The 18,978-nt window shown below is 35.9% G+C and overlaps 1 protein-coding gene across 3 annotated transcripts in view; it reads left to right on the plus strand.

Annotated features, from left to right (window-relative positions):
* LOC120092051 overlaps positions 1-16,095 on the plus strand; it is an 84,743-nt gene extending 68,648 nt beyond the window's left edge. For all 3 annotated transcript variants that reach the window (XM_039050244.1, XM_039050246.1, XM_039050247.1), the window contains 5 exons: positions 1,347-1,475; positions 8,045-8,161; positions 8,960-9,085; positions 9,491-9,542; positions 15,583-16,095. In XM_039050244.1, the coding sequence (XP_038906172.1) occupies positions 1,347-1,475; positions 8,045-8,161; positions 8,960-9,085; positions 9,491-9,542; positions 15,583-15,735 (577 nt within the window). In that variant the 3' untranslated portion in view covers positions 15,736-16,095. The remainder of the gene's footprint in view (positions 1-1,346; positions 1,476-8,044; positions 8,162-8,959; positions 9,086-9,490; positions 9,543-15,582) is intronic.
* The last annotated feature ends 2,883 nt before the right edge of the window (positions 16,096-18,978 follow it).

Genomic DNA, 18,978 nt, shown 5'->3' on the forward strand with positions numbered 1-18,978 from the left:
CTTTAAAATTTTTATTTTATATTTATACTTATGGTCGGACTTCAGAGAGCTTGCTTTCATGGTATGGTCCCCCTTGGTTTGTCCCTTTGTGTTTGCTGGACTTTGAAGGCCAGAACCAATTTTCATTGTAAATTTTCAAGTAACAATCTTTTATTTGGTTTGTTGTTAAAAGGGGAAAAAAAGACAAAAAGAAAAGAAGAGAACTTCTTTTGTATTTTTCATTTATCAATAAAAGTTTTCTATCTTCTTTTAACAAAAAAGGTAGAATGGCGGGAGAATTCGGCGATAGAACCAACCTCCCTAGTCCCATGACAATATAGCTGCTCACCCTGAAAAAGTAGTCTACTGTGGTGTCTTCCTGCTTTTAGCTTGCTTGATGCCCTGAAGCTCATGGTCCCATTGTTTTTCTTTTCTTTTTTTTTTTTTTTCTCTTTTTTCTTTCCACAATAAGTGTATTGAGGGGATTCACCAAATGCTAGATTCCATTGTATGAGTCATTCTCGAAAGTGCATTACTTTCGTTATTCTCTAGGCTGAGCTTGTATTGGTCTTCTTCTTCTTCTTTTTTTTTTTTTTGGGAGAAACAAAGAACCTTCATTTTAGTGATGGTTTGAAACTACAAAAGGGCAGTGAGGGCCATGTGTTTCAAAATGCTAGACCAATGAATAGTCAGAGAGGTAATGGTATAATCACAAGTATGGGGCTAATTTGTACGAAGTTAGAGAAGTTTCTTTAGTTAAAAAAATGTTTTGACAAATGAAATCGGGGAAAATCCCAAATACCTAAAGGTGATTACAAAAGAGAATGTCAATTATTGAATAAAAAAGATCAGCTATAATGAATGAAAAGGGTGTTAAATGAAGTATAAATAAGGTGTTAAATAAAAGATGAGCATTGCTATAGCTTTATCCTTGAAGATATAGGTCATTGCACATGAGCCAAATTAGTTGAAGAGAGGCTAATTTGGTCATGAAATTGTTGCCCATCAATTTCGTGATCCATTTTTTTATTTTCCCTAGCAGCTTGTGGCTTCTCAAGGTTTTTTGATTTTGCACAATGAAGTGCGTCCTAAAGCCCTCCATGTTTGTATATTAGAAACATGCTATACTACTTATCAGCCCCTTTGAGAATCTGACTAAGAGCCCCTATATACATCTTACTCATTCATTTAGTGCATCCTCCTCCCTCTCCTCACACTTCCTCTCGTACACGATACTTGTTTATTAGACACAATCTGCTGATCAACAAGATGGGCACCCACTAACTGCTTTCTTACTGCATTTTTATTTGGATAAGTTCTCATACTTCGTTCTTCATTGTGTTGGTTTTGGTGTCTAAATTCATTAGTGGGGTTTCTACAAGTTCAACCAATGGGAGGTGGCAGGATCAATCGTCTGAGCAAAATAAATGCATGGGATGCTGTGGCTGGGGACTAGGCCTTGTGCAAGCTTGGGGTTATTGTAATCATTGTACACGGTATGTTGATCACTTATATCATTCGGCACTATGACGTAGCATATCATTGTATTTGGTATGATTATTTGTAATTAGTGGTATGATTATTTGTAACTATGTATGAACTATGTGGATATGGATGATGGTAGGTAGGGTTGGAAGTTCATTAGATCGGGTTCCTTCATACTTCATTTGTGCAAGTTCTTATATAAGATGTTCTTTACAAGTGTCTAAAGAATCAATTAGCTAATAGTTGGTGCGTGTGTTCTAATGGTTGAACTTAATACTGTCTTCAATCATTTTGTACTTGTAAGTTCTAAGTTTGCACATTGGATTTTTTTCTTTTTGTAGTTAGTAACTGTATAATATATTGTTGATTCGCCAATGTTAGGATGAGCTTTTATTCAGCTGCCTTAAATACACGAGGAGAATAATTCATAAGGAAAATTTGGAGTTAAAAGTATGTGGTCCATGAATCTTGAGTTAAGATGCACGAACATTTGTCTGTATTGGACACATATTTGCAAACATGCTTTGGACACGTGTTTGACATGCAAAATGTATGTTCAACAATTGGTTTTCAAAACTGGTAAATTGGCGACATGTCTGGGACATGTTTTTTGGCTTTTGATCCATTTTCTTTGCAAAACACTTGGTTAAGCTCAAGCTATTTTGTTTAGGCGTTGGTAATTTAGGGTGCAATAATGAGGCTCGTGGTTGTGGTGTTTCCCTTATTTATATCCGTATGTTGGTGGCTTGAGCCTTTTTTTCTTCAGGCAACTCTTCCTCCTCCTTGCTCTAGAATTTCGTTGTCCTTAGCCCGATAGGGAAACAATGGATATTACAACTGTTTTCTCTTTGGTAGTGAATTTCATTGTTAGTTTGGGCAAAAATACGTCTTTGGGTCCCAAGTCCTCCTAAAGGTTTTTCTCTGCAAATCATTTTTCCTTTCTTTGGTGGATCCCTCCCTGTTTTTTCCTCCACTTGGCCCAATTTTTCTTTGTTGGAGAAGGTTAATATGTCTAAGAAGGTCAAATTTCATGCTATCAATGAAATTCAATCGACTGTTTCTCATTAAAAAAAGAAAGAAAGAAAAAAAGTCAAATTCTTTATGCAGCAAGTCTTAAATGGTAGAGTTAACACTAGATCATATTTTTAGGCATACATCATTCTTTGCATGGTAGGTCTTACGCGATAGAGTTAATACTTGAGATTGTATTTTGTTATAATTCTATAGTTAGGGTTTTCCATTCTTGTAAATATTTTGTGATATTTTCCTTTTCTATGCTTTGTACACTTGTATATATTCATATCTTTGGTGAATGAATAGAGGATTCTGATCCTTTCTCAAACCTAAGAGTTTTACATGGTATCAGAGCCACCTAAACAAACTTAGGGTTTTGTGAATCTTAGGGTTTGAGAATTTAGATCCCATTTGTGATACGTTTAGGATTTTGTGGAGAGGTGAGTTTACACTTTTGCTCACAGTCGTCGTCTTTAGTTCGTTCGCCGTCATTAGCTGCCATCGCTGGAAANCAGTCCGTCAAGGAGCCCAGCCGCCGATCTACAAAACCCCAAAGTCTGGATCCCACCTGACCAACGCGTGAGGCTCACACGCCGGTCGTTTCTCTTTGTCGTCCGTCCACACGCCGGCGCATGTAGGCGCGTGCACCATCGATTTTCGTTCGTCTTCTATGGGTTTCCTCAGTTTTGTTGGCTCCTCTTGGTGGTGTGTTTGTTTGGGATATATGGATATACTCACTGCTTGTAAAGACATCTCTTCGGTAAATTAGGGTTTGATTCTCTGCTGTCCGGTGTCTATTTTTTGAGGTAATGGCTGATGAGAAACCAGTAATGTGTGAGATTGTTCTTATGGTGTCAAAAGTAACTGAACACAAGTTGAATGGATCTAACTACTATTCATGGAGATCAAATCCAGGAGGTGTTGTTTGCTATTATTGTCATAAACCTAGCCATACGAAACATGAATGCATAAGATTGCTGAATAATGGTTAGAGGATGCCATCACCCTCTGCACATGTTGCCTCTACTCCTGATAATCTTGACAAGTCAATTACGATTTTTGCAGAGGAGTTTGCTAAATTTCAGCAGTATCAAGAATCATTGAGGGCATCATCTTCTACGCCCATTACGACCATCGCAGAGATAGGTAACATTTCTAAATGCCTTCTTTCCTCCACATCAAAATGGGTCATTGACTCTGGTGCTACAGACCATATGATAGGTAACCCCAGTTTATTCTTTAACCTTTGTACATCTACCTCTTCACCTAATGTCACTATAGCTAATGGAACCCTACTCCTATTTTAGGATCAAGAACCGTCCATCTCACTGAATCAATTTCTTTGTCATCAGTTTTAAATTTACCACATTTCTCGTTTAATTTGATTTCAGTCAGTAAACTCACTCATGATCTTCATTGTTGTGTCTCCTTTTTTCCTGGTTATTGCTTATTTCAGGATCTTACGACGAAACAGACTATTGGTAAAGGGCGGGAATTTGGAGGTCTTTACATCTTTGAACCATAAAACATCTACGACCATCACATGCTCTAGTGTGTCGTCTCCCTTTGAAGAGCATTGTCGTTTGAGTCATCCATCTATCTTTGTGTTGATGAGTCTTTGTCCACAACTTCAACATTTGTCTTCTTTAGATTGTGAGTCATGTCAGTTTGCTAAATTTCATCGTTTGAGTTCGTATCCTCGAGTCAACAAACAAGCTAGTGCTCCTTTTGAATTAGTCCATTCTGATGTTTGGAGTCCATGTTCTGTTGAGTCCAAAGGAGGGTTTAGGTATTTTGTTACATTTGTCGATGACTATTCTCGTGTTACGTGGTTATATTTAATGAAAAGTTGTTCTGAGTTACTTTCTCATTTTCGTAACTTCCATGCTGAAATTCAAACTCAGTTTAGTGGTACTCTTAAAAATCCTACGGAGTGATAATGCTAAGGAATATTTCTCTCATACACTCAAGTCTTATTTAGATGCCCATGGCATTCTTCATCAATCTTCTTGTGTCGATACTCCATCTCAAAATGGGGTTGCAGAACGAAAGAATCGTCATCTCCTTGAGACAACCAGAGCTTTGATGTTTCAGATGCATGTTCCAAAATCCTTTTGGGCTGATGCTGTTTCCACAGCTTGTTTCTTAATAAATCGTATGCCCTCTTCCATTCTTAACGATGAGATACTTTTTCATACTTTATGCCCCAAGCAACATTTGTTTCCCATTCCACCTAAAATATTTGATTGTACCTGCTTTGTTCGGGATGTTCAGCCTCAGCATACCAAGCTGGATCCAAAGTCCTTAAAATGTATTTTTCTTGGTTATTTCCGTGTCCAAAAGGGGTATCGGTGTTATTGTCCTAGTCTAAATAAATATTTCGTCTCTCCTGATATCACGTTTTTTTAACATACCCCATTTTTTTCATCACCGTCTTACTCTTCGAATAAGAGTCAGGGGGAGCATAAGGAATTAGAGGATGATTTCTTTGTCTACATAATTATTTCTCCCTCCGATTCTCTTCCTGATTCATCTCTACCTGTGGCTACCTCTACTCTTCCACCCACCATTAAGGTCTATACTCCACGACAACTTCCTTTAGTTCCATGCCCTATACTAGAGCCTTCTTCGTCATTGGATCCAGAAACGAATGATGATCTTCCTATTGCTCTTTGTAAAGGTAAACGTACATATGCTCATCCTATTTCTTCTTCTTTTTCATATAACCATTTGTCGCCTTCCACATGTTCATTCATTGCATCCTTAGAGTCTGTATCCATCCCGAAAACTGTTCATGAGGCTTTGTCTCATCCTGGTTGGTGTGCCGCAATGGTGGAGGAGATGACTGTCTTAGATGATAATTGTACTTGGGATTTAATTTCTTTCCCTGCAGAAAAGAAGACTATCGGTTGCAAATGGGTGTTTGCAGTTAAAGTCAATCCTGATGGTTCTGTTGTTCGGTTAAAAGTGTGCCTCGTAGCGAAAGGCTACGCACAAACTTATGGCGTTGACTATGCTGATACTTTTTCTCCTGTAGCAAAAATGGCATCTGTGGGGTTGTTTATTTCATTAGCTTCAATCAATCATTGGCCTTTACATCAACTTGATATTAAAAATGCATTTCTTTATGGTGATCTTCAAGAAGAGGTGTATATAGAGCAACCACTAGGGTTTGTTGCTCAGGGGGAGAATGGAACGGTGTGTCGCCTTCGTAAATCCTTGTATGGATTAAAGCAGAGCCCACGAGCTTGGTTTGGTAAATTTAGTCAAGTGATTGAAAGCTTTGGAATGCGGAAGAGCAGGTTAGATCATTCAGTCTTTTTTAAGAGATCTGAGGGTGGTGTCATCTTGTTAGTCGTATATATGGATGATATTGTGATTACTGGTGATGATGCTTTAGGTATCTAGTCTCTAAAGACCTTTCTTCATAGTCAAATCCATACAAAAGATTTGGGCATGTTGAAATACTTCTTAGGAATTGAGGTAATAAGAAATAAGAAAGGAATTCTATTACCACAGAGAAAATATGTATTTGGCTTGTTGACTGAAACAGGAAAGCTAGGGGCTAAGCCATGTAGTACCCCAATGATGCCCAACTTACAACTCACAAAAGATGGAGAATTGCTAAAAGATCCTGAAAGATATAGGAGGTTAGTGGAAAAACTTAATTACCTTATAGTGACTCGACCCAACATAGCCTATTTAGTAAGTATTGTGAGTCAGTACATGTCATGCCCTACAGTTGATCATTGGGCTGCATTGGAACAAATTCTTTATTATTTGAAGGCTGCTCCCGGGCGTGGTTTATTATATAAGGATTCTTTAGGTATCCAGTCTCTAAAGACCTTTCTTCATAGTCATTCCATACAAAAGATTTGGGCATGTTGAAATACTTCTTAGGAATTGAGGTAATAAGAAGCAAGAAAGGAATTCTATTATCACACGAGAAAATATGTACTTGATTTGTTGACTGAAACAGGAAAGCTAGGGGCTAAGCCATGTAGTACCCCAATGATGTCCAATTACAGCTCACAAAAGATGGAGAATTGCTAAAAGATCCTGAAAGATATAGGAGGTTAGTGGGAAAACTTAATTACCTTACAGTGACTCGACCCGACATAGCCTATTCAGTAAGTATCGTGAGTCAGTACATGTCATGCCCTACAGTTGATCATTGGCTGCATTGGAACAGATTCTTTGTTATTTGAAGGCTGCTCCCGGGCGTGGTTTATTATATAAGGATTATGGTCATACTAATATTGAATGTTTCTCAGACGCCGATTGGGCAGGATCTAAAGAAGATAGAAGATCAACCTCAGGGTATTGTGTTTTTGTTGGTGGTAATTTGATTTCTTGGAAGAGTAAGAAGCAAAATGTGGTGTCACGTTCAAGTGCAGAATCAGAATATAGAGCAATGGCACAATTTGTGTGAATTGATTGGATATATGAACTTCTTGTTGAGTTGGGATTTGAAATCACCACACCGACAAAGTTGTGGTGTGATAATCAAGCAACACTTCATATTGCATCTAATCCAGTATTTCATGAAAGGACTAAACATATTGAAGTTGATTGCCATTTTGTACGTGAGAAAAATCAACAAGGATTGGTATCTACAGGATATGTGAAGACTAGAGAACAATTAGGAGATATCTTCATGAAAGCATTGGATGGAAGACGTATAGATTATCTATGTAACAAGTTGGACATGATTAACATATATACTCCAACTTGAGGGGGAGTGTTATAATTCTATAGTTAGGGTTTACCATTCTTGTAAATATTTTGTGATATTTTACACTTGTATATATTCATATCTTTGGTGAATGAATAGGGGATTCTGATTCTTTCTCAAACCTAAGAGTTTTACATATTTCAAGGCTTACGTCCTTTTTGATGGGGTTGTATAGGCAGGTAGAAAACATTGATCATATCTTGTGGAGCTGTTAGTTTGCTTCTTTAGTTTGGAACTTGAACTAATTTTTTGAGGCCTTCAGTGTTTGCTTGGCTCGCCCTAGAACTAAATTGAACTGAGATAGAGCTAACGCTTACCTGTTCTGTCGACGTGGTTATCCTCTTTTGTTATCCAGCTTTTAACATCCAGATTTGCCTCCTTTCAAAGGCATCTTCTCTTCCCTTCTCTTATTATAGATATATCAAGAATTTGTTCTGTCCGGATTCTGCCAGTACCTTTCTCTGAATTGAAAGTTTGTTTCATATCTTAAAGAAAAATCAAGTTAAGGTTTGTTGCAATATGTTGTCGTTATTGAGATGTCAGTTATGTTATTATTCATTGTTTGTTTGGGTGTGTGCAAGTGACTGTTCTAGAACTTTGGAACTTTACTTGAACATTAATCTATCCATCGATGAGGCATACTGCAGATGCAATTATTTTAATTTGCAGTCTTAGATGTTTCTATGATCTGTGTACAGTTCTTCAACCCAAACTCTTGATAAATTCATACAAATTTTTTGGTTTTCCTCATGGATTATGTAATACGTACTGCTATTGTTTTACTTTTGTTTTTGTTTTTTTTTTTAAATGTTTATTCACAATGACTTTCAGAATTCTCGGTCTCCCCCAGTGTCAGTACTTGCCAACCAGCAATATTAGTAATCAGCAGAAGACAGAGAACATCAAGCATAGTGCTGATCCCTCCATTAAAAAATCTGCGACGGATGGGTAATGGAAGAGTCTTCTGACTTTAAACTAAACTAAGTTGTATATCTGTTTCCTTATATAATATTAATATGACATACAGTACTAATTTTGTAATATTTTGGAGTTGTTTGGTAGTTGAGCATAATATTTTTAATAAAATAAATAAACGAATATTAATAAAAATATTTGTGGATAATGGTTTTCTAGAAGTTATTTTCTCTTAGTTTATTTTAACGACCTATTTTTAAAATCAACTAAAGTTGTGTTGAAAATTATGGATTGGGAAGAATAATTTTATGTACAGAGTAACTTCATCCTTTATAACCTTGACAACAGTTGTTCTTGTTCTTGCTAACTATGGTGTAGAACAAACTGCATCTAACTAGTTTTCTCCATGGTCAGTATTTGGTCTACTTGTCCCCTAACTTTGACTTCTTGATCCCAAGTCTCAAAAATTATTGTTCCTCAGCTCTTGTGTGGCCTCCTTGGAGATCCATCTTATGTATTCTTCATTTTGCAACATTTAATTTTAGTTATTATAACAGTCGGAATGATCTTAATTCTAGTATCATTATATTTTCATGACCTAATATGCAGACACAATTGTCTATGCAGACATGAAACTGAGGTTGGTGTTTATAATTCAAAATACTTGGTCAAACTCTTTGGTGCTCTTTACACGTCCTGTTTTCTTTTCTTCATTATAGTCTATGTAATGTTAAGTTTCCACTACATGTCTTTCCGGCGTTGGGGATGCATTACTCTGTCAAGAAATAGGGGGAGGATTTAAGTATTAAGCTAATGCATATGTGTTACCAGGTCCAAATGGAAACCTCCAATAGGGAAAGGTGGAAAACGAGAAAGTAGGAAGCGTTCCTACAGTGAGGATGATGAATTGGATCCAATGGATCCTAGCGCTTATTCGGATGCTCCTCGTGGTGGCTGGTAGGTCTTCAAATATTAGCTTTCTGGGTTCAATACTAATTGATTATATAGGCCCTGTTTGACAAAGGTTTTGGTTTTTAGTTTTTGAAAATGGTACTTATTTTCTCCCATTTTGTTTATAATGGTTTTCGTCTTTTCTAAGGAAATATTTGAATTTTTAATCAAACTCCAAAGCAAAAACAAATTTTTAAAACTACCTTTTTTTAGCTTTCAAGACTTGGCTTGATTTTGAAATCATCCTTTAAAAAATAGATAACAAAACAAAGAAACCCATACATTGGAAATAGTTTTTATAAGCTTAATTTTTAAAAAATTGAACTTTAAATGGTTATCAAATAGAGCCTCAAAAAATTTGTTCAAGAAGTAGAGTATGATATTTAATTGTTTGTTTTTATTACTTTTCAGGGTAGTGGGTCTAAAAGGTGTGCAACCTCGAGCAGCAGATACCACTGCTACAGTAAGTAGTAACTAATCATTTTGTTAAATCTTCTTACTTCGATGAATGATTAAGATTGAGATGACTTGGGATTTTAGACTTTTAGCTGTCTGCTGTTGCAACTGTTTCACCTTATAATATCGCAATTATCATTTCATGTATGACCGTGTGATGTAGTCTCACATGTACAATTTAATGCTGAACATTCATGTTCCAGAATGGCTGTACATTTTCCAAAATACGAATTACATGAGGCTACTAGCTACTAAATCCACTTCAAACACTGGCACTAATATAAGAAATTTCGTTCCATAGCCAATTCCATATGATAAATCAGTAAATTATAATGTGCTTAGATGTGACCAAGAATTTGATTTCGGATACTTTCAGATATCATGGAATAAAGCAATAGGTCAGAACTCATAGGAAAAATGCTCTCTCCTCTCTCTCCTCTCTCCCCTCCCCTCCTCACCATAAAACTTTCGTTTTCTAGCCCCGACCACCATGCCCTAGTCTCCGACCACCATGCCCCAGCCTCCACCGATTACCCCTTCTTCCATCATCCAGTCGATACATATTAACCGGAAACTTTTCTCCCTAACACCGATTGTCCCAGTTAATGGAAAACACTTCAAGCTTTCAGAACAGAGTCAATCCAACATCCATTCTGTCTTTATCTCATGGAAATCACTTGATTGGTTAGCCTCCTATTTTCCATCTTTGTTCAAGGATCCCTGCAACCACAAATACTTTAGAAAATTGATTGTTGATGGTGATACTCTTTGGCTTGAAAAGCACAGCAACAAATATGATTTTTTTGCCGAGTTTACCCTTTTAGAGAAATCTGACCGCCCATCCATAATCCTTGTCCCTGCTATTGAAGACAAAATAGGATGGTTTTCTTTCTTCTACTTGGTTTCAGATTATCTTGGGAAACCTAAATCAATGATCAAGGCAACAATCAATACTACCTCGAATACTTACAAAGCAGCTAGTCAATCAAGAAGCATCCCCCTCTCCGTGACCAATAAAGATATTCCCCCATCAACTTCTGGGGTATTCTTCCTTCTTCTGCCCCTTTGTTTCCACAGTTTGATTGGCAAGCTATGGTGGTTGTCCAGTGGTTTGCAGTTAGTGACTCATGGCTGGCTATCCATGACTCTCTCCAATCCTATATATCATCTCGTTGTACTATTAATCCCATCTTTAATGATAAAGCTCTGCTGCACGTTTGTAGTTCGGATATTTCTCAAAAACTATATGCCAATTCGGATTGGACTTCCATTGGTCCTTTGAAACTTAAGTTTATCTCCCCATCCGTACCATCATCTTTCCAACAACAAATGGTTGCATCATATGGAGGCTTGATTGACTGATGTTGGATTGATGTGTTTCATCTCCCAAGTACTCACTGGACCGAAGACATTTTTAGATACATGGTGATATGTGTGGCAGATTTGTACAACCTTCAAATCAAACTGACTGGGGCTTGGTTCTTTCATTTTCTTGTCCGAAGAACGAGGAAAACAAGCGAGGTTTCATTCCTTATGAAATTCATCTACCAAAAGAGTTGTTCGTCGATGAAACTCTGGTGAGAATTCAACCTGCCGGCGCCGGTTTACAAGGTCAGTGACATTTTCCTCTCTCTCCACAAGGAAACAACATTAAAGGGGCTGTTGAAAAGGTGGATCTAATTGATTCTCGACTAAATGAAAAAGGAAAGTCAATGGTTATTGAAACTGAGCATTTGGTCACTCCCTCTCTCTCCCCATATCTTGATCATTTGACCGAATTTCCTGTAATTAGGGAGAATACAAACCTTCCTTCTTTGGCTGAATCTCCTATGAATATGGAGAATATAAATCTTCCTCCCTCTCTCTCCTTAATTGACCATTATGTGGGCCCACCAAACGATCCCTTACCTTCCCTTACTTCAGACGTAAATCCTAGCAATAGTAATTCACCCAAGCCAACCTCATCTTTTACTTTCCAAATCCATAATACTAGCCCATCCAATTCGGTCTCACCCTCTTTTTCACAACCTATAAAGCACCAACACTCCTAAGATGGCAAAATGTCAGTGTTGGACACGTGTCAGACACCGACACACGTTGACATGCTGCCGACACGTGTCCGACACGCCAGTTGGCATGTTGGTGGATCGTTAGTCATTGACTTATGACATTGGACAATTAGTCATCTTATCTATTATCATCATTTTCATGAATTATATGGTTGTTAATGATGTCTTTAAATGGAATATTTCACAACACATTGCACGACATATTTTTAATTTTTTTTAATAAAAAAAACGTGTCCTCAACGTATCGTGTCCTACTTTTTTGAAAATCGGCGTGTCGTCGTGTCACGTGTCAGTATCCGTGCTTCTTAGTTCACAACCTTCTCTCTCTGCCCTCACTTTGGGCCGCACCACTTTACACCTTAGTTCTCTAAATTCCATCTCAGCCAACAAACCAAACCTACCTTTTACTGGTTCTGATACAGAGGGTTATCTTTTCAGCCCCACCAAAAATGATGCATTTATCGCCCAACCCGGCCATATTTGGCGATCAACCGGATGCTGTCAACGATTTGCGAGTTCACTCCCGTCCCCCTCTTCCACCAGATTTGAACCCTAATCAAAATCCCCCAGCTACTTCTCCGATTAATCACGGTTCCGTCCCCATTAAATGTCCTTCACCCAATTAATCATCAGCTGTCATCTACTTCACCTCCTTACCCATTAGTCTCCATGCCTTGGCTTCTATCCTGTCCTTACATGGTTTATGTGTTATGGCTATTCCTTCTATCCTTCCTTCTAATCCCAAAAACAAAGCACCAATACTACTAGCAAAAAAACCCAGGCTTCAAAGGGAATTACAAGGCCTTTTTTCTTCAATGCACTATGATAAATCTGCCATCTTGACTATTAGGGAGGGATCCTCTAAGAATCCATGAAGTTCCTTACTTGAATGTCCCTAGTCTTAATTCTTGGCAGAATCATGCTTTGGTTAAGAAGCTTATTAAGCAACGTAATCTTGGTATTGTCCTCATTCAAGAAACAAAGTTGTCATCTTTTGATTCCTCATTGATTAACTCCATATGGAGCTCTTCTTTTATTGGTTGGACTGCTTTGGACGCTATTGATACATTAGGGGGTATTCTTATTTTATGGAGTGAGCTTGATTTCTCAACCCTTGAGGTTATACAAGGATACTTTTCCGTCTCAATACATGTTTCATTGTTTGATGGGTTTTCTTTTTGGCTTTCGACAATTTATGGCCCTTCTGGTAATGCTTTTTGAGCTGATTTTTGGCAAGAACTTGATGGTTTAGCTGGTTTGGGAGGTGACAATTGGATTATTGGTGGTGATTTCAATGTCACTAGATGGTCTTAGGAAAAATCATATGACAGAACAATTTCCTCTAGTATGCATGCCTTCAATCAATGGATATATGATTATCAACTACGGGATATTCCTTTATCAAATGGTTGCTTTACGTGGTCGAGCTCTGGTCCTATACAATACTTATCTCTTCTTGATCGGTTTTTGCTTACAGAAAATTGTCTTGGTAAATTTAGATCAGTTACTCTCAAACGCTTGGACCGCATTACATCTGATCATTTCCCACTGGCTTTATCTTCTGCAAATATTGATTGGGGCCCTTGCCCTTTTAGATTTGAGAACTCTTGGCTGAAAGTGCCTTCTTTCCGTTCCTTGGTGGAGAATATGTGGAATTCCCATCCTATTGATGGCTGGTCGGCCGATGGTTTTATGATGAAGCTTCAGGGTTTGAAAAATATTATTCGTGATTGGAATAAGGGCTGGTGCAGTGCTATTAATAATTTCCCTCTCTTGTCTCGCAATTAACGATTTTAGATGATCTGGAAGATAAAGGTGCCCTTAATGAGGATCAATTAATGTGGTGTCGACTTCTCCATGAACAAATTGAAAACCTGACCATTCAAGATCATATTCCTTGGCAACAGCGTTGTAAGATGAAATGGCTTCTTGAGGGTGATGAAAATACCCGATTTTTCCACAGAATTGTTGCTGTCCGCCGCTGTAAGTCTTCCATTATTGAAATTTTCCCATGACATTGAGACTGAATTTTTGTCATTTTATTTATCTCTCTTCACAAAAGATATGGGTCAGCATTTTCTTCCAATTAATCTTGAGTGGAATCCTATTGTTGAGTTCTTTTGGTTGCAAAAGAGGTTTCTGACTTGCATCTTATTTGGGGCTTCCTTTGGGGGGTGGCAATTCTAAATCTGTTTCGTTTTGGCAGCCCATGGTTGAGAGAATTCAGCATAAGCTCCATAATTGAAAGTATGCTTATATATCAAAAGGGGATCGTCACACTCTCATTCAAGCCACTCTCTCTTTCATCCCTACTTATTATTTGTCGTTATTTCAAGCCCCCTCATCTATTATTAGTTGCCTTGATAAGTTGGTTAGAGATTTCTTTTGGAAAGGTTCTCGTAATGGTGGCGGATTACATAATGTGAATTGGGTGGTTTCTCAGCGTCCCCGATTATTGGGTGGTCTTGGCAGTAATTTTAAATATCGAAACTCTGCTCTTCTTGCCAAATGGACTTGGCGATTCTTATCTGAGCATGAAGCTTTGTGGAGGAAGCTCATTGTTGCTAAGTATTATTCCACTGATTGTGTTTGGTCCTCACCTATTTCTAGTGGTTCTTCCAGAGCTCCTTGGAGGTACATTTATACATTTGCTGACCTAATTACTAACCGGATTAGACGTCGTATTGGTGATAGTTCTTCTATGTCTTTCTGGCATGGCTCTTGGTTAAGTTATGGTATCCTTGCCAATGTTTATCCAAGGCCCTTTCGTCTTATGCAGCAACATGAGGTTACTATTGCTAATGCTTGGATCTCTTCTGCATCAACTTGGAATTTGAATTTTCGTCATAATCGTACTAAGTTGGAGATTGTTGAGTGGGCTTCATTATCTCTTCATCAGGCATCTGTCCATTTTAGTTCCTTCCTTGATGTTTGGTTGTGGCCTCTTGATCCTTCTATAGGCTTTACTATTAAATCTCTTATGACTGCTTTGGTGGGTGATATAGATTTCGTTTTGACTGACCTTTATTCGGTGATTTGGAAGGACAGATATCCCAAGAGGATTAGAATCTTTCTTTTGGAGCTTAGATAGGGTGCCATCAATATTGCTGATCGTTTGCAGCGCCGTATGCCTTATATGTCTTTGTCTCCCTCTTGGTGTCGTATGTGTCATAAGCATGTTGAATTGTTGGTTCATCTTTTTTTCTATTGTTCTTTTGCTACTAGCTTTTGGGATCTTCTATTGCCTACTTTTGGTTGGTCCTTCACTTTTTCTAATAATATTTCCGATGCTTTGGCCTCCGTGTTAGTATGTCATCCTTTTGGTGGTACTAAGCAGGTGATTTGGTTGGCCTTCGTTCGCGCGTTCCTTTGGTGCTTATGGGATGAAAGGAATAGAAGACTTTTTAATGATACTTGTTCTTCTACTATTCGGTTTTTAGAATTTATGTTGTCTACTGCTTGGTGTAAATTAAAGCACTCTTTCTCTCACTTTAGTTTGTCTTTTTTAGTTAGTAATTGGCGATCTCTATTGTAATATCTTTGCTTGGGGTTCTCCCCTCATATATATCAATGAATTATTTCTTTTACCAAAAAAAAAAAATATATATATATATACACAATTTACATATGAAGAAGAAAATAATTGAAATGATAAACTGCTTTGTGCTTTGCAAGACAATAATCATATTTTCTTCATGTTCATTTCCGTGGGATTTTTCCCAGCCACCAACATTTTTGGGTTCTTTTTCCTGGCAATCATAAAACATTTCCTTCACAATGGGCCTTGGTTTGGGTCTGTTTGATGCATTGTGCTGACTCTAGACACTGGCTAGACACTGGCTAAAACATGGGTTGCTCTCTTGTTCCTTCAATCCAATCCTCATTGTGTTGGTCGTCAGTTTTTTTATTTTTTTCTATTTGATGGAAATATTTCCAATTGGATAATAAATGCTTCCCATCATTCATGGTGAATGGCAGGGTCCTCTCTTTCAACAGCGGCCATACCCATCACCTGGAGCTGTTCTGAGGAAGAATGCTGAAATTGCTTCACAGACCAAGAAGGGAAGCTCTCACTATGCACCTATTTCCAAGAGAGGAGATGGAAGTGATGGCCTTGGTGATGCTGACTGATCTCTTCTACTTCATTCTGCTTTGATGATACGGCAACGCCCTATTTCTGTGGTGTAGAAATGCACTTTTCACTTTAGATGTGACAGATATCTTTGACCTTATAGCCTTACTTGAAGTTATGAATTGAATGCACATCTCACTTTTTGAAGGGATTGCGGCCGTATATTCAACTGGAAGTTATTGAGTCATTTTGAGGTCTTCTATTTATGACTTTCTTTGTTTTTTCAACGACTCCTTGTATATGTACTTTTATATAGAAGACAACACGATCAATGAAGCAAAATTTCAACTTATGTATATGTAGCAAAAGATGCGATTAATGGATAGGAGTAGAAAATTTGAACCTATTGTACCCTTTTATTCCTCCACCTTCTCCTTTTCCTTTCTTCCTCTCTTTTACTTCTCTCAACGGAGCATTTAGTTACTTTTAAGTTCTAAAGAGTTGCTATTGTTAAGTGTGCTAGTTTACTTGTCTCAACTTAGGAGTTTGTTAATCCTAAAATTATGTAAACTCAAAGCTTACATTTCATACCTCATTTTTACTTCTTTACATTCTAATTTCACAAGTTGAACGGTGTTGAGCTAATCAATTCTAAATTTCATAAATTTAGATGGATTAAGTTTGTGAGGTGAACAGTCTTCAATATGAACACTGCCTTGTTGGGTTGCTTTTGGATGGTTTCCTTGCGACTTCCAAGTGAGATGGCATTATTTATTGAATATTTATTGGTGGAGAATCAACATTTCAAATAGAAATAAAAACTACAGTATATGTTTCCTATATGATAGCATGTGATTACATGGGTCTGATCTGTCTGTTTACTCGCCATAATAGTTTATTATTGGGACAGCTATCTTAATAGAATGATCATCAATGTGGTATGTAAATCCCTTCAGGTTTTGATTTACCTCTCTTTTAAATTTGTGAATGTAACTTCTATAAATGTTTTTGCAGATTAGCAACTTTTAATCCCCACATCCTCAAAGCAATATGGTAAAATAAACTTATTACATGGATTATCAATTTTAGCTAATTACAAAATACCCAATGAAGACACTTAAAACAAGGCAAAGACAAGATAAAATTTATGGGCAATTGCAATAAGTAGCACTTTTAGGGATAATAATTAAGAGTATAATAATATTTTTAAAGAATTGCAAATATAACAAAATCTATCAGTGATATGGTCTATTGTTGATAGACTTCTATCAGTAATATGATCTATTATTGATAGATTCCGAGAACAGGATCTAAATTTTGCTATATCTACAAATTCTTTTCCAATGTGATTTTGGACTTGATTGTTATATTTACAATTGCTCGGTAGAAAGTAAGTTCATTTTGAATTGTAATAAAGATCAAACTTTGGTATGTTAAGGTGGCTTTGGCCAAGACAAAGACTTAAATAAGGTTAGTTCATCTTCTTTTACCTCAAAATATGGATTTCACCTAGCTTGGGCAGATTTTTAAGTTGTTTATCTCTAGCCTTTTGTATCTAAAGTTGCACTTCTTTGAAGACAAATTCATAGCATTTTGTTAGGTTAAAATTTAGAACATGTTACCTACCTTCATATAAGTCCGTGTCTATTTGATTTCTAAACTTTTAAAAGTGTCTTATAAGTTTCTAAATCTATTTGTGTCTAATAAGTAATAAGACTTTAATTTTCATTTTTTTTTTTTTTTTACAAAAATTGCAAGTAAATGACTATTTACAAGTAGTCGAAAGTATTTTCATGAAGTCACAAATTTTGAAAGAGGGCTTACAAACTTTTCATTTACATAGTCATTGAGAATCTTTTTTTTTCCCTATTTTTCGGAAAGCCAAAGGATCAATCAACTTCAATCTATAAAATAAATAAATGATCAATAATAATAATAAAATAATGCTTTGATCATGCAATCCAAAAATATCGAAAGACAACTCACTAGAAATCTTAGAATAGTGTCTTGATGATATTTTTTTAGTGCAATGATTCTAATCTAGGGGATAGGAATAGAGAATAATATTTCTTTATGCCATATCCACCCCATTCCCATTCTTATTATTTTTTACATTTACATAATAAAAAGATTGATATTGTACGTTTCTATATAACAATACTTTTTAATATATGGAAGAATAGAGTATGATCAACGATTTTCATTCATACTTAACCTCAAACTCATATTTGGATTATTGTTCATATTTTCCTAACTGTTTTAAACTTTTTTTTAGGTTAATAGTATTAATGAAACTTTTAAACATTAGGAGTATTTTTTAAACAAAATACTAATGATTTAAGTTAAAAACTACGTTAAAAAGTATTTTTAATATTTTTTTAAAATTTAAGGGTATTAATGGAACTTTTAAAGTTGAAAAGTGTTTTTTTAAAACAAAATACAAAATTCATGACTATTTTCTATAACTTAGCCAATAAAAATGGAAAAAAACTGAGACTTTATTTAATAATCATTTGATTTTTTAAAATTAAACTCATAAGTACTACTTCCACCTATAATTATAAGTTTCTTTATTTTGTTATTCATTTTTCACTTATGTTTTATAAATGCCAAACTAATTTGATAAACTAGAAAAAAAAAACAAGTTACAATTTGACTAAAAAACCAATTATTTCTTTAAAAGAATAGCAAGATATTGTAAAATTGAGGAGTAAAAGGAGGTACCATGAAAACATGAATACTGATAAATTATAATATTTGAAAATAAAATAAATAAAGAGTGAAAATTATGAAAATTCAAAGTAAATAAAATTAGGTATTTCTTTGAAACTTTCTCACCAATTACATCTCTACAATTTTTGCAAAAAAAAATCACTATTTATAAGCAATTTTGTAACTAGATGTAAAACTACTCGAACACTAAGGACATGTAGGATAATTTGCACTTAAAGACACGTGAAGCAATAGGAGAATGACATTTGATCTTTTATGACAGAAAAAATCTAATATATTATCATAGTATCCAACTCCTTCCATTCATTACTTAACACATTATTAAATGATTTATTAGTTTATTAATTATTTATTTCGTTATTTTCATAATTCTTAAGTACTATTATTGTGGCAAGTAATGAATTGGGATAGTATGAAGAATTTTCTATACTACAATAATATTAGATATTTTTTTGACACGAAAATTAATCATGACATCTACTTTTATAATATTTATAATATAAAAATCATGGTATAAATTTTTTTTTTAAAAAAAAAAGAAAAAAGAAAAAGAAAAAGAGAGTAAATTA

This window comes from Benincasa hispida, chromosome 11, assembly GCF_009727055.1.
Source record: "Benincasa hispida cultivar B227 chromosome 11, ASM972705v1, whole genome shotgun sequence".
NCBI lineage: Eukaryota > Viridiplantae > Streptophyta > Magnoliopsida > Cucurbitales > Cucurbitaceae > Benincasa > Benincasa hispida.